We start from the raw sequence: 15,988 nt of genomic DNA on the forward strand, positions 1-15,988 counted from the left end.
AAATTTGGGTATATATTTGAAAATTATATGTACTTACAATATACGGTTTTATAAGATAATTAATATAAAAAACAAAAGTTCTTAAGAACCAATTTTAAACTCCATAAGAATAATAAGTATTTAATATTTTTATTTTCGATATTTTTAGTTGAATAAATAATTTTACGATAATTATTAAATATAAAACATAAAATCGTCTGAATTTTGAATTTTGATAATGAGTTCGGAACCAAGTATAATAAATATATAATGATTAAAAAATTTGTTGCATTAATTTTAAAAATAGGCTATTTTTTTTTTCATTGTGTGCTCGATATATCAAGTTCTAACTGTAATACTTTCAGTTTTTTATGGATTTCGAGATAATTTTTGTAACGAGAGAGAAATCTACTATGACCAAACCTATTTTATTATTCATGTTGTTGCAACAAAAAAATTGTCATAACCGACAATTAACATGTTTCAATTCCATATTTTTTCGCTTCCACACACATCTGAGCGAAATAAAAAAAATTCAGAAAAAAAAGGTTCTCATACAAACATGTACGAACTGAAGTTAGATGATCTTGTTGTTAATAATCAAACATATTGAACGTAAAATTTCAAATAAACTAGGTAACTGCACAACTGCAACGATGGCGTCCGAAGCGTTATAATCACTGTATCGCTATATTAACGTGGTCCCAAAATTTCATTAATCTTACACGCACTCACGCAGCGTGACGCATGACCTTGAGTGTTACCAATAAGATATATAGTGTCACCTGATTTAGGATTTCCATTCCTAATCAGGTGACGTTTTTTCATAAAATCCTAGGAAAAAATCCTCCACAACTCCAAACGCTTCGAAATAAGAATCTCAATTGAAATATTAAACCGGATATGTGAAATATAAAGTTTTTAGTGGATAATTGTTTCTTTCCACCCGTTAAAAATTTTTCACCTTCTATAATATTCTTTAAATACTTCAGTTGATATAGTAATTTTTTATTAATTATACATTTAATTCCTATTCCGAATTTTTGTTCTTCCAATAAAATAATTGTAGACTTTTTTTATTAGAAAATTTTGAATAATATTTACTCTAATTTGAGGAACTGCGATGTAGAATTTTATATCAGCTTTGTTTCTTTGGTAAATAAACTATTTTTAATATGTTACAAACCGTTGATAAGGTAAATCGTATTTTAGAATTGTACTAACCAAAAGTTGTTATTGCGGCCATTACAAATATATTTGATACAACGATATTTCTGACATTCTTTTCTTTATGCTAAATAATGTACACTAAATTTTTCGGCCATACTAAAGCATTTAATGAAACCCAATATTACTTTTTCCAATCTAATTATATGCCACTTTAAATGTATTCTTCACTTTATATTAATTTTTTAGTCTTGAATTCAACCATTTTATTTATAATAAATAAATAAATTACATTTACATTATTTTGAACATAATGAATGGTATGGTAAAACCATAATAAATACAATTTAATAAAATAAGCGCATATAATCTACTTCGTTATGATATAAAGAATTTCATTTCAGGTTACAAAGTAAGATGAATTTATAATGTTACTAAATTTTAAATTGATTGATAAACTCTAACTCATTCTTTTAAAAGTTTTTTCAATTTTTTTTGAGCCAATTGATATCCTTGTTCAGCAGATTTTTTATACCAGTGAATTGCTTGATTAATATCCTTTTCAATCCAATTTCCACGTTTATACATGTTAGCAAGGTTATATTGAGCCAACCTATTTCCTAAATTCGCTGCCTTTTGGTACAATTCAATTGCCTTTTTCTTATTGATTTCAGTACCAATTCCATTATAGTAACAACATCCTAAGTTATTCATTCCATATAAATGACCTAAATCTGACGCTTTTTGAAATAGTTTAAATGCCTTTTGCTTATTAACAACCGTTCCAATTCCATCATCATAACAACATCCTAAACTATTTACTCCGTCTGAATTTCCTAAATCTGCTGCTTTTTGATATAATTTGAATGCCTTTTGCACATCAATATCAGTACCAATTCCCTTTTTATAACAACGTCCTAAGTAATATATTCCATGTGAATATCCTAATTCTGCTACTTTTTGATATAATTTAAATGCTTTTTTTCTATCAATATCTGTTCCAATCCCATTTTCATAACAATCTCCTAAATTATACATTCCATGTAAATTTCCTAAATCTGATGCTTTTTTATAAAATTCAAATGCTTTTTTCATATTAATATCAGTACCAAAACCATATTCATAGCAACAACCTAACTTATTCATCCCATCAGGGGATTCTCTTTCTACTAATTTTTTTGATAATTCAAAAGCTTTTTTATAATCTTTTTCAATCCCTTCTCCATCAATATACATATTAGTAAGATATAATTGCGCTATATCATTTCCTAATTCTTCTGCTTTTTGAATTAACTCAAATGCCTTTTTACTATTAGTGTTAGTTTCAATCCCATAATAATTAAAATATCCCAGTAAATAAATAGAATTTGAATTAATTTGATTGTTTAAAAGCCAATAATAGACTTCTTTTGGTTTTACATTATAATCATTCATATAATTAAGAAAGTATCGTTTTCTTATATTTTCTTCTGTTCCTTTATTTAAATCTTTAAAACTAAGATCAACAAATTCATCAATTGCATTACTTAAATCCTCTTCAAATGTATTTTCATGAATATTTTGAGTTGTAGGACTTATTTCTCTAAAATTAATTTTATCAAAATTTTTAATAATTGTATGATAATCTTCCATGTTTATATTGTTTATATATATATATTTTTGTGACTAGTCAAACAAAAAACTTACAAACTACTAAAAAGAAATAGTGTAACTGATTGAAAGAGTAGAACATTTAATAAATATATTTTTAAATATATAGAAAATTTGTTAAGCGTTACTTAAAAAAGCTTTTCCGTATGGAAAACTCGGATCACAATATAATTTTAATTTACCACAACATATTAAATGTAGTACTGCAGTGAAAATGATTTAATGACGCATAATTTGTAATCTTTGCACATAGCCGAAAGATCTACTTACACAGCCGCAAGATCTGCAGAAGTGCAGATCGAGTTTTTTTTTGCTGCGCAGATCGAACTCGCTAAAATTTGCCGATCTTTTTTATTTTTACTATTTTTACATAAACTTTATTCGTTTTATTTATTATATATATGAATATATACATATGAACAAAATGTACAACTAAAGAAAGTGAATCTACTTATTTAAATTCTATTTTTCTTAATCCAGGTTTAATAATATCTTGTTATGATGTTCCAATCCGCATCCGTTTTTCCGATCCGATCATTTTACGTCATCTGTTTTTATTATCCGTATTCGGAAAATGTTCCGGATAACGGATAAACGTCATCCGTTATCTGAAATATCCAGTAATGTATCCGTCATCTATTTAACCGCCGGATACCCGATATCCGACGAAAAATTCGGATAGCGGGTTAGCGAATTGGAACACTAGGAGTTCATTTATTTTCTTATAAGCATTTTATTTAATGAAAGCATTACAGCATATAATGCTTTTGAGATATCATTATCACGAAGACATTGGTAAAAAACAAATCAACCAATGTTACCGATTTACGTTAAAAGCTCCTTTGTTCGATGTAGGGGCTCCTTGTTCCTTGCGTAAGAAGCTTCAAATAAAAGAATAAGAATTTACATAAATTAAAAGTTTTCATATATGGTGATACGTTTTGCATGCATTAATCGATTTATTATAATTGAAATCTATTATAAATACATTATAATTATTAAGATAAGAGGACATAATCAAGAAGATAACAATCAGCCAACCAAATTCATCCTTTGTTTAATTAACTTCATCATGATTTATGTGACGGCGAATAAAAAGTTCGCAAATTATAATTTAATCTTTTAAAAAATCTTTTAATTTATTTTGAGCCCATTGGCATCCTTGTTTAGCAGATTTTTTATACCAATAAATCGCTCGATTAAAATCTTTTTCGACGTAATCTCCACGTACATACATATTAGCAAGATTATATTGAGATATATAATTTCCCATATTTGCCGCCTTTTGATATAATTCGAATGCCTTTTGTTTATCGATACTAGTTCCAACTCCCATATAATAACAACGGCCTAACATAGAAATCCCACCAGAAAATCCACCTTCAGATGATTTTTTAAATAATTCAAAGGCTTTATCATTATTTTGCGCAACAGCCTTTCCATTTTTATAAAATAACCCAAGATTACATTGGGCTATTATATTTCCTAAATTTGCTGCCTTTTGATACATTTCAAATGCCATCTGTAAGTTAACATCAGTTCCAATTCCAATTTCAAAACAATAACCCAACCTATTCATAGCATTTGGATTTTCTCTTTCTGCTAATTTTTTAGATAATTCAAAAGCAATATTATAATCTTTATCAACATCTTTTCCATGTATATACATACTGGAAAGATCTAATTGAGCTAAATTGTTTTCTAACTCTGCAGCTTTTTGAATCAATTCAAATGCCTTTTGCTTATTAATGTCAGTTCCAATCCCATGATAATTAAAATATCCAAACAAATAGATAGAATTTGAATTAATCTGATTATTCATAAGCCAGTTATAAACTTCTTGTGGACTTATTTTATTAATATAATCAATAACATGCTGCTTTATAACATTTTGTTCTTTTCCTTCATTTAGTTCTTTAAAGATAAGATTAACCACTTCATCGATTACAAAAACTAAATCCTCCTCAAATATATTCTTATGAATATTTTTAGTCGTAGGTTCTATCTCCTTCACATTAATTCTATCAAAAGTTTTAATAATTTGAAGTAATTCATCACACGATGAATCATTATTTGATGAGACAAAATTATTTAAATCAAGTTTCTGCTCACCTAGTAATTGAGAATTTAATTTGTAATTAATACTTGTTTGATAATAATCCATTTCTATATTTGTTTTTGTGATAATTAACGTTAACGTTAATCTTTGGCAAGCAAATTTTACTAGTTATAATCACAAACTAATTATGAGAAAAATTTAACTTAAAATACTTATAATCTTTGGTTTATTATATCCGATTATTTATCTAATTTAATAATTTTCTAAAAATGTTTGTAACATAATCTATCAAAGAAACTTACGTCTTTTTCAAACAAATAAAGAATTAGAAATGGTTTATAGAAACGCCAAATCAATTTTATTGGTACAATAATTATGGTGTAGTACTGCAGTAAAAATGATGTAATGATTATTGTGGCGCAAAATTTGGCCCGCAGGCGTAGTGAATTTGCAGATCAATTCTTACCGCATCTTCGGCTAAACATATTTGGTGTAACATATTATACAATAAGGGATTGCATTTAGAATTTGAGATCTACGCCTCCTTATTTGGAATCTTCATCAGACAAACAGAATCATCAGTTTGATGTCTCCAACCCTATCAATGATCTGACCTGCCAGATCCACTCCTCCACGAAACGCATATTATCACCTGCCTTAACCTATATTTACTTATCGAAAAACTTACTTTACCAGACCCGTAGTCGCTACTCCTTCACCGTGGCTGTCATTTATTATGGCGTTATAACAATTATATCTCCTCTACATTATCCATTCAAGGTCCCTCTAACATCATCTATTTCTCAGGTGTAGGACTGTAGGTTAAATCTCAAAGGCGCGATTTCTCCCTTGTCTTGTCCTTCTGCTTTTACTTTTTATTACTTGGTATTATTGTTTTATTGGTTTCGTTTCGTTGTTGGATATATTAGTATATAGCCGCGGTGTCTAACAGTTTGGGTATTGATATTAGCAAGTATTACTTATGTATCTACAAAAAAAGAAGGGAAGCGTTTCATAAAGCTAATCTCACAGAAACAATGAAAGAATACCTTTCTTTTTTTTTGTACTTTCAGCTTCTGAGGACTATTCAGGATGCAGGCATGGTTATGTTAGTAAAAGTTTCTTTGAAGTTAATTTCAAAAAAAAAACTACATAAGAAATAATACACTGCGTCTAAAGAAGCTCAGAGAAGCCGAATTCTCTACAAAAGAATAAGCAAAAAGAAATGTTAACAACGTTTCATAAAGAAATTTGAAAGTTTGTAGTAGCTTTTTACCAAATTTCTAGTTTCCTTGTCTCATGTCTCTAAATATAAAAAAGAGTTTCTTTTTTTATTTCGTTTTTTAAATAAATAAATAGTTTTTTTTTTTAGATAAAGAAATATTTTTAAAAATAAAAAAAAATTTTTTTTTTAATAAAGGTATAAACGACTGAATGAATCTGCATATACTTAGACATTGTAGATAATTATAGGTAAATATTTTTTCATTATCCTTTGCAGATTCGTAAATCGACAAAAAAGTCCAAAAATTATTAAATCCCATATTTTTATAATGGAAGACGAAAACATTATTTTATTACATAATGTAAATCACATTATTTGTTTATTTTATCAAAAATTCATTAACTACAATACATTTTTGCTAATTCTGCTGAATCATAATCGTCTTCTTTATCAAATTCTATTAGCCAACTAGTATAATCAACTGAATCATCATTTTCATCACGCTCTACAGCAGGTGTAGTAGCATTTTGTAAGAATTTTGGATTGGACAAATCCAAAGTTTCTTCAAGTTCCAATGGCTCATCGTCAATGATTTCTAAATCATCATCAATAGCAGTTTGTTCCAAATTAACTTCAGCCATACTTCTTCCAAAGTTATTTCTTCTTCTACATCATATAAATCTGCATCTCTTAAAATTTGCTGAATTTCCTCTACACCATAATGTGATAATTCAGATTTACTATTAGCAATATGGATTTACGAAATTGCTTCAAGATTTTTCACAAAAATTCTTGTACGACGTGTTCTATGAATCCAACCACAAACAGACCAGACACATTCATAGTTGGGGCATGTGGTGAAACAGAAACAGTTTAATTGCATGATGTTGAAAAAATGGTGGTTTCACCTCACAAGTTCTCCACCATTTAAGAGGCGTGTCAATATTACGAGTATAAGATGCGTCATATGGAGATTGGTGTGCATAGTAATCACGTAATTGTGTCATAAGAACTTATTAATTAATAAAAAATAAAAAAAAATTATAAAATTATAAAAATAAAAAAAAATCATCGGAAAAGCGAAATATCGGAGTTCAGCAAAGGAGACTGTACTGTTTGGCCAACTTCACTATCGCCCAAAAAGATTCTTATTGTTTCCTGTTTCACAAAGCCATGATGCATTAATTGCTATATAAAGGATAAAAAAATTATAAAAATAAAAATAAAAAAAATAATAAATAATATAAAAAAAAATATATTTTAAACTTCTCTCCATCTTATTCATATAACAATAATTTAATTAGCACTAAAAATAATCTATTTTTTATTAATTAATTAAAAAATTTATCTTACCATTGTACTATTAATTCAACATGGAATTTAATAATTAATTCTTTTTCCTCATTTCTGAATTTAAAAATAAAAAAGACCTATTTTCCGCCAGTTGATTAATTTTATCCATTTTTTTTTTGGCGACTACGTCATACATATATACTGTACATATTTTACGTCTGTCTTCACTTTGAGACCACCATTGCGTAAAAACATCTTCCAAATTTGTCAAAATTTTTATATATGACTTTTATCATGATGATTTTTGAGATTGTGGGTTGAACAAACTTATCAGCTACAGACAGTATTACAGCTGATCAAAAAAATCCCCTAATTTTTTTTGGGGTGAAAATATAGAACATATAACAAAATACAGGGTGCGCAAATCAGGCCAATCAGCCGATATGTGCCCTTTTATGTTTAGTATTGTATTATAATTGATAATTTTATTTATACTATAATTTTTTTTTTGGTAAATGAAATACTTTATTATTTATTTAGAGAACATATAAAATTTATAAAATACAACTTGAGTTTGGCAATACCATTACCTACTACCTTAAATACCTCTTCACATCTCAATTTCCAAATCCTTTCGTAAATATATCACATATTATCAACAGTTTTGAATCAAATTTCTTGTATTATTTGTTTTCCAAATCTTCACATTAATAAGTCCATGCGTGATCTTGTATAATAAATTTTCTAAAGGAAATAACGCGACCTTAGCGCAACAATGTTATTACACTTTTCCTGTTCTTTCTTATCTTCTATTATTTGTTGACTACTTCCTTCCATAAATCATATAAACAAAATTTATTTTGATCACAACTCCAAATATGGTCCCATGACTCCGTTTCTTCATTACACCTGATACATCTAGTCATCTACTTGAAAAAATTCCAACACTTTAGAAACTCTTTCTTATCACAAATTTTCCCAAAAATACTACAGGATTTTTAAATAAGAGAATATGGGTAACTTTATAATTATTTTTTATTTTTATTTTTGTTTTTTGTTTTTTGAGGAAAGATGAACTTAAATTAGAAAAAATAGGCGAAGGTATTTTTTGGACTTTTAAGATTATTGTTGATCAAATGTTACAAAAATCCTGTCAGATGAAAAATATGACGTTAGCCATAAATGTTGCTTATTTTAAGCAAATATAACCTTTAACTGTGGCTAAATTGTGGCTAAGCAAATAATATTGTTGATGCACAAGTTAGAAAGATGCAAATGTGAGAAAGTGTATTATTTGCTTATTTTTTCTTCTCTTTAATATAGAATTAGAAAATTAATTTTTTTTTTTTATATTTTGATTTAATAGATAGTAATATTGTTTTGTTAAATTACTATTTGACTTATTAAATCTCGACAATCAGAATCTTGCTACAACACACAAACCCGACGCTCACAATCCCGAACTTCAAAATCCCGTAACCACATTATTCCCGATATTAATTATCCAGACCTTACTATCTGACACGACACGCTATTTTTTTTTATTACTTTTTTATAGACGTAATATTATTGTAATAATTTTTAAAATATATCGCAAAATTATAGTTTTTAATATAAAAATTAATAAGTTTTTTTTAATATTTAATAATTTTAGTAAAAATAAATGTTTTTATATAATACATTGCAGAAATTAAGTAATAATTAATTATTTTATTAATATGTAATCATTTTTTTAACATTGTTTTATTGTAAAAATTATTTCTTAAAAAGGATAATGAGTGTTAATCGGGATAATGAATGTCGAGAATAATGTGGTTACGGGATTTTGAAGTTTTTAGATTATGATTTGTCGGGATTGTGAGCGTCGGGATTGTGTTTTAGCAGGATACTAAAAATCAGGATTTTGAACGGCTCCCGAGTCTCACATATTGTTATTTTATTTATATTCTGAAAATCCATATATTACAAGTCTGTATGGATTTGCATACTAAAAACCATATAGTGCATACACAAAAAACTATATTATACAGATTTAAATAGAACTCAATGTATAAATGTACGAGTCAGGTAAGTAGAATGTACAGAGTGGAATCGTCTTTGATGATAACTTACCCATTAAAAAAAAGCTCGGGCACGTGACATTCAGCTAACAATATCTCCACCTTCAGATAGAAAACGTAATCCTAATCTAACTCTATGTGATAAATAAAGGCGTGGCAAATAGGGTTTCACGTTTCTGTCCCCTAAATAAATGGATTGTGACAAAATATTTCACTATAATCACGTGCCCGCGTTAACGACAACTTCGCAAATAATATTTTCAAAAATGGCAAGAATGCACTTGATATAATGTAGATATTAACATTTAAAGAAAATAACATGATGTCCATATAAGTAAAATAAAAAAAATAATAAGGGGCGTCAAATCGTGATCCCAAACCAATTGGCTGTGTATCATGATAAAATGTGTAACGAGAGATCAGGATTAAATGAATTACATAATGTTCCTAACCTCATCTAAAAAAGGAGAGATAAACATGTTATTTCGTACACAAACTCTGTGATTGCTATCTTTGTTCGACCAATGTACTACTCAATAGTTCGATTGTACTACAGTACCTCCTTACATAAAAAGAATAATTATTCACAAGATAAGTCCTTATTTTTTACTCTTCTAGATAATACTGAAATGGAATTTGTCAACAAATATTGTGAAACAGTTAACGATCTTCAAATATCAAATAAAATAAATGTTGATAAACATACCATTAATAATTCATCATGTACGGAATTATTTCAAATCATCCAACATTTTAGTAAAATAAATATGAAAGAAGTAGAACCTTCAATTAAAAATATTAATGAAACCATATTTGAAGGAGATTTAATACTTATAGTTGATGAATTGGTTAATCTTATTTTTAAGGAGATGAATGAAGAGAAAGATTATAAAATAATAAAGAAACATGTTTATAATTATATAAATAATCATGAGACAAATTCACAAGAAATCTACAACTGTATTTTAAATAATCAAAATGATTCAAATAATTCTATCTATCTACTTGGATATTTTAATTATCATGGAATTGAAACCAATATTAATAAGCAAAAAGCGTTCAAACTATATGAAAAAGCAGCAGAATTAGAAAACATTGCAGCTCAATTTAGTTTTATTAATATTTGTATCTACGAAAAAGGTAATGAAAAATATCATATTAAAGCTTTTGAATTATCAGAAAAATTAGCTGAAGGAGTGAATCCAAGTGCATTAAATACTTTAGGATATTGTTATGAGAATGGAGTTGGAACTGATATTGATGAACAAAAAGCGTTTGAGTTATATCAAAAATCGGCAGATTTAGGAAATTCAAATGGAATAAATAACTTAGGGTGGTGTTATGATAGTGGGTTTGGAACTGATTCTAATAAGAAAAAAGCATTTGAATTATATCAAAAGGCTGCAAATCTAGGAAATTGTTTAGCACAATATAATATTGCTTTAATGCATGAAAAAGGGGAAGGTACTGAAAACGATATAGATAAAGCAATTTATTGGTATGGAAAATCGGCTGCACAAGGAGATCCAGTTGCTCAAAATAAACTATTCAATCTTTTAGAAGAATGAATTTAAATATGATAAGGTTTTATTTTATTTTTGAAATTAAGTTTTGCATTTTATTATTGATATAAATAATTTCTTCAATTTTTAAATTGAAGAAATTAAACTATAATTATACAACCAATAAACTTTCATTCAGTTAAATTGCATTAATATTCAATGCAAGAGGTATTTCCCGATTTCATAGTGCATGGAATTTTTTTTTAAAATTATATAGGTTATATACGGTAATAGCAATAAAAGAAATAAATGAATTATTGTTAATAATTTTTTTCCTATTATTTGATTAACGTTTAATATTAATTAAAACAAGTAATTTTAATTAAATTATAATATTTAACAAAAAGGATATCAATAGATCAGCTATGGAATTGCAATTTGAAAGACAAATCTAAATTAAAGGAAATAGATTTAATTGGATAAATTACTCATTTTTTGTTTAACGTGATGCGAGGTTATCATGTGATTTTCGTATTGAAATGTGTGAATCACCTTTTTACACGAACTTTTAATATTTTAAATCGGATTTTTAATAAATATATAAATATTCCACCAAAAATTTACAATACGTATTTTATTTTTTTTTTGTTACTTTTTTGTAAAAATCATTAAATTTTCTTTTTACATGAATTTTTAATATTTTTTGAACAATATTTTTTATACAGAGTGGATTAGAGGCGGACTTTTTTTTTTTGAATGTTAATTTGTTGCCCAGTGATGATTTTAAAGACGATCAAAAGCCCATTTGATTTTCCATAATTAATGATGTTATTTTCATAGCGCGACAAATTAATGCAGTTTAATATTCCAAAAAAAGTCCTCATGGTGACTTTTGTCACTCCACTATATCAATATAAATATAAAAAAAAAATTTTACATATAAAACTATTAGGTGAATATTTTTAAACATTTAATTTTATGATTCATAAAAAAGATCAGGTTTAAAAATATATGTAAAAAGGTGATTCAAATAATTTTTATATAAAAATCTAAAAATCCCATATAATTAATATTAACGTTAATTGGTATTGATTTTGAATTTTTGATGATTCACAAAAAAAAAACTGATATAAATTCGTGTAAAAAAAAGGGATTCACATTTTCAATACGAAAAATCGTATACGATTTACGATTACGTACGTAACTTAAGTATTTTGAGTGGATAGTTGACAACCTCGGCAAATCGGATTTTCTCAATACGGTAATAATGCAATAATTCAACCCCGATATACCGTAGATATTTAAATCTTCAGGAGCTTGTTATTTAATTATTAATATAATAAATGTTTTAAATCGGAAGGAATATGTGAAAAATTATTTCACGAGTAATTTAATACAGCATATAAATTTAATTAAATTCATGAGAGTAAACACACATATATATATACATATAGAAATGAGTAAATAAAAGGATTTTTTTTTATTTAATTGATGGTCTGAGGATTTCCACAATATAGTACGTACCCTATAAAAAAAATTCCGAAAAAACTCTCATTTTTCTGAAAAATATTTTATAGGGGTATAGTAGATGACCTCTGGAAACGTAATCCACCTGTGATTCCAATAGGTTTCTTCCAAAATCAGTAAAAATACGGAGTTATTATCTGAGGGGACAAGAGTTGGAGTTTGACTCTTCGATCTTATTTCTGTACTCGGACAAAAGCTATATAGCACTTTTCGAACAGCAGGAGATATTAGATGGAACCCATATCCGCATAGTCAAACTTATTCTCTCATCTGAACAGATTAATATTTTTCAAAGTTTCGAAATTCATCCAATCCAACGAAACCGATATCTACAAATAAAAGAAAAATAAGATTTATTTTTTAAAAAAAAAGGTAAAAAAAGTTTCGAAGTGAAACGAAACATCGAAGCATACCTATCCAACGCGTAAGAACCATAACCGACATCAAATAAAAGAAAAAAATGTTAATTAAATTTTAAAAAAAAAATTAAAGAAATTTTGAAACGAAATTTCGAAACTCACCTACCCAAAGCCAAAGAATCGAAGCTGATATCTACAAATAAAATAAATTTAAATAAAAAAATAAAGTCTCTGAAACTTCGAAACTCAGATATCCAATGCCCAAGAATCAAAGCCGATATCTACAAATAAAAAAAATTAATTAAATTTTTAAAAAAAAAAATTAAAGAAATTTTGAAACGAAACTTTGAAACTTACCTATTCAGCGTCCAAGAATCTAAAACCAATATCTATAAAATAAAAGAAAAAAAAATAATAGAGATAAATTAATTTTTTAAGAAAGTTTCGCTTCGTAACTCACTTATCCAAAGCACTTATCAAATTGAAACTAATACAAAAAAAAATAGTTAGTATATGCTTATACACCTTTATTTAATAAATAAATATATTTTAACTTACTGGGAGTCGAGAACCTAAAAAAATGAAAAAAAGAAACGTTAGTACGTTTCTTCAACACAATTGAACGTCATATATTATACCAAGAGTTCGGTAACCTAAAAAAAAAAAATTTTTTTTTTAAAAAAATAGAAATGAAACCGTTTTAGATTATCAACGATCAGTTAAAAAACTGATCAGAGCTTAACTGAATAAAGAAATGCCGCAGTTTTGGTATTTGAGACAGAGCTCCGAAAGGGTCGGTAATTGACTTGACCCGAAAATTATTAAGAAATTCAAAAAAAAACGTTTCCAACGTTGTTGAAAAACGTTGCGAAAACGTTTTTTAGATAATTAAAAAAACGTTCTTATTTATTTTTTATTTAAATATAAAAATATTATTTAAAATTCATGATATTGTATAAATACATTTTCTAAAGTATATTTTACACATTTACATAAAATCCATGTTGAGTCCTTAAAATAATATAAAATAGTGTATGTAAATTTTATATAGAATTTTCATATAAAACTCCTACACAAAAAATAAAGGTATGATGATAAAATTAAGTTACTAAAAAATTTGCATAATTAACTCAATTATGGTTAAAAAATATTTATTATAAATTCAAAATGTCATGATTTTATTAGAAATGAACAAGTTCAAAATAAATCACATTTCATATATTTTACATTTTATAATCCTAACTCCCCTTTAAACATGTTTGTAAAAAAAAAAATAAGTTTCATTCTATCTAAAACATAAAAATAATGAATTATGTGATTTCAAAGGTACTGAACTTATTGCACAATTCATTTTAATAACTATGTCATTCCTAATATTGAAACATACTGTATTATAATGCAAAAAAAAAAAAATAAATAAATAATGGATACTAATCTAGCTAGTTATTTTTTTTTATTTTTTAAAACAATTTGAAAAACTTCAAAGTCATCTGCTTTAAATCTTGCTGGCATACCAACTTCAGGATAAGAAGAGACAGAACTATTTTGAATTGAATTGCTACACCACTCATTATTATTAAAAAATAAGTCAATACTACCGCCAAATGCTGGACTAACAGATGGACAATTTCGTATAGAATATTGATTATCGTTACTATAACTTACTTTTGCATTTTGAAGGTCATTTTTATCTATAAATGAGAATAATAGGCTATCATAAGTAGATTCCCATGCATTACGCGAATCCCAATAAAGTGGATTATATCCTCCAACTATTTGTTCTGAATTTGTGATTTTTACTATAACAATTGTAACACCTTTATTATCACATTTAGTATGAAATGCTGCAACTGTATTACAATCCCTACTAGCACGATAAATTAAATTAAAATTATAAGGAATATTTTTTTCATTATAATGAAACTGATTTTTCATTTCAATCCAACTAGAAAAAATAGCAAAATGTTTGTTATTTATGATAATAGAATCATAAATACATTTTAGTTTCCTAGGGGTTGTATATTATTAACATTTAATTGATTATCTGGAGTCATATGAAAAGCAAGTATATTATCAATTAAATCCTCTGGCATTATTTTTTAAAGGGTATACTTTAGCAATAAAGTCAGCAGAAGGAATATGATAAAATCTTATCAATGGAGTAAATCTATAAATAGTTCTCTCCATAATCACAATTTCTTTTAAAGAACGATGTATTACACAACGTTTGGTCGTTTTATTTTATAAAGGAAATCACATGAAAATCACATAATTATGCAATGTTGTTATTCACGTGTTTATCGCTGTTTTCAATTTGGTGCGATCATAGAGGGCGGACATGCTTATTATCACCTGACGATCATTAATCAATTTAATAATATACCTGCCGATCATTTAACGCTCAATATTAACTTAAACTACTTATAAATTTGAAGATACATTAATATCTGAAATTTTCAATTGGAGCAAAATCAATAGATCTATGTGTTATGTGATAAAATCGAATAATCGCACTAAAAATTGATGGCAGAAGATGAATATGCATGGCAGAAGTTTAAAACTTTGCATAGATATTCTTTACATCATACAGGTTTTTTACTTGTAAAGAATTCAGCTAATTATAACATTTGCTTATTAAAAATTAAAAGGTTATTACTTATGAAAGTTAGCCAGTAATGATTTGATTTGGATAAAAATCTATTTAATTAAAACTTGATATAAAATAAGATTTTCAGTAATATTCTGATATATAAAAAATATAACGGCACTAGTGATAAAATTGTGAATGATCGGCAAATGATCGGCAAAAGTGAAGTGATAAAATGAAGATGTCCCCTAAAAATAATCAATTTTTAAAAATTTGTGAATACCCGTGATTTTTTAAATAATCATCTAGAAAAGGGTTGATTACCTATGATTACCGGGGAAATCATGGAAAATTCCCAATAATTTGAGTAGTTTACTTATAAAAATCTGTTATTGTTACACAAAAGTTAAAAAACTTGCTTATCAACTATTTTCTATATGATTTTTTAGGAAAATCATGGGTATTCACAAAAATTTTGATAATCATATTTTTATGGGAGTGCTAGCTGTGATCGCACTAAATTGAAAACAGCAATAAATCAACTTATACCATAGGTTGTAAAAATGGTTATTTGTAATAT

The 15,988-nt window shown here is 26.6% G+C and overlaps 4 protein-coding genes across 4 annotated transcripts; 1 reads left to right on the forward strand and 3 right to left on the reverse strand.

The window, feature by feature from the left end:
• Positions 1 to 1,030: 1,030 nt before the first annotated feature.
• Positions 1,031 to 2,939, reverse strand: OCT59_023431 (uncharacterized protein). The gene has a single exon (XM_066134685.1). The coding sequence runs from the start codon at positions 2,776 to 2,778 to the stop codon at positions 1,612 to 1,614; it is 1,167 nt and encodes a 388-aa protein (XP_065990783.1). The 5' UTR covers positions 2,779 to 2,939; the 3' UTR covers positions 1,031 to 1,611.
• Positions 2,940 to 3,739: 800 nt separating this feature from the next.
• Positions 3,740 to 5,170, reverse strand: OCT59_023432 (uncharacterized protein). The gene has a single exon (XM_066134686.1). It carries the CDS (start codon positions 4,958 to 4,960, stop codon positions 3,911 to 3,913), a length of 1,050 nt encoding a protein of 349 aa, XP_065990784.1. The 5' UTR covers positions 4,961 to 5,170; the 3' UTR covers positions 3,740 to 3,910.
• A 1,308-nt stretch (positions 5,171 to 6,478) lies between these two features.
• Positions 6,479 to 6,721, reverse strand: OCT59_023433 (uncharacterized protein; the record flags this gene model as incomplete). Its single annotated transcript, XM_025331878.2, has 1 exon — positions 6,479 to 6,721. The coding sequence occupies one exon, from the start codon at positions 6,719 to 6,721 to the stop codon at positions 6,479 to 6,481; it is 243 nt and encodes an 80-aa protein (XP_025180899.2).
• A 3,341-nt stretch (positions 6,722 to 10,062) lies between these two features.
• Positions 10,063 to 11,011, forward strand: OCT59_023434 (uncharacterized protein; the record flags this gene model as incomplete). The annotated part of the gene is made up of 1 exon (XM_066134687.1): positions 10,063 to 11,011. The coding sequence occupies one exon, from the start codon at positions 10,063 to 10,065 to the stop codon at positions 10,999 to 11,001; it is 939 nt and encodes a 312-aa protein (XP_065990785.1). The 3' UTR covers positions 11,002 to 11,011.
• Between the last annotated feature and the right edge of the window lie 4,977 nt (positions 11,012 to 15,988).

The sequence above is a fragment of the Rhizophagus irregularis genome, chromosome 4 (assembly GCF_026210795.1).
Source record: "Rhizophagus irregularis chromosome 4, complete sequence".
NCBI lineage: Eukaryota > Fungi > Glomeromycota > Glomeromycetes > Glomerales > Glomeraceae > Rhizophagus > Rhizophagus irregularis.

Coding starts and splice junctions, on each gene's coding strand:
- OCT59_023431 (XM_066134685.1), bottom strand. CDS start 2,778: ATGGAAGATTATCATACAATTATTAAAAATTTTGATAAAATTAATTTT.
- OCT59_023432 (XM_066134686.1), bottom strand. CDS start 4,960: ATGGATTATTATCAAACAAGTATTAATTACAAATTAAATTCTCAATTA.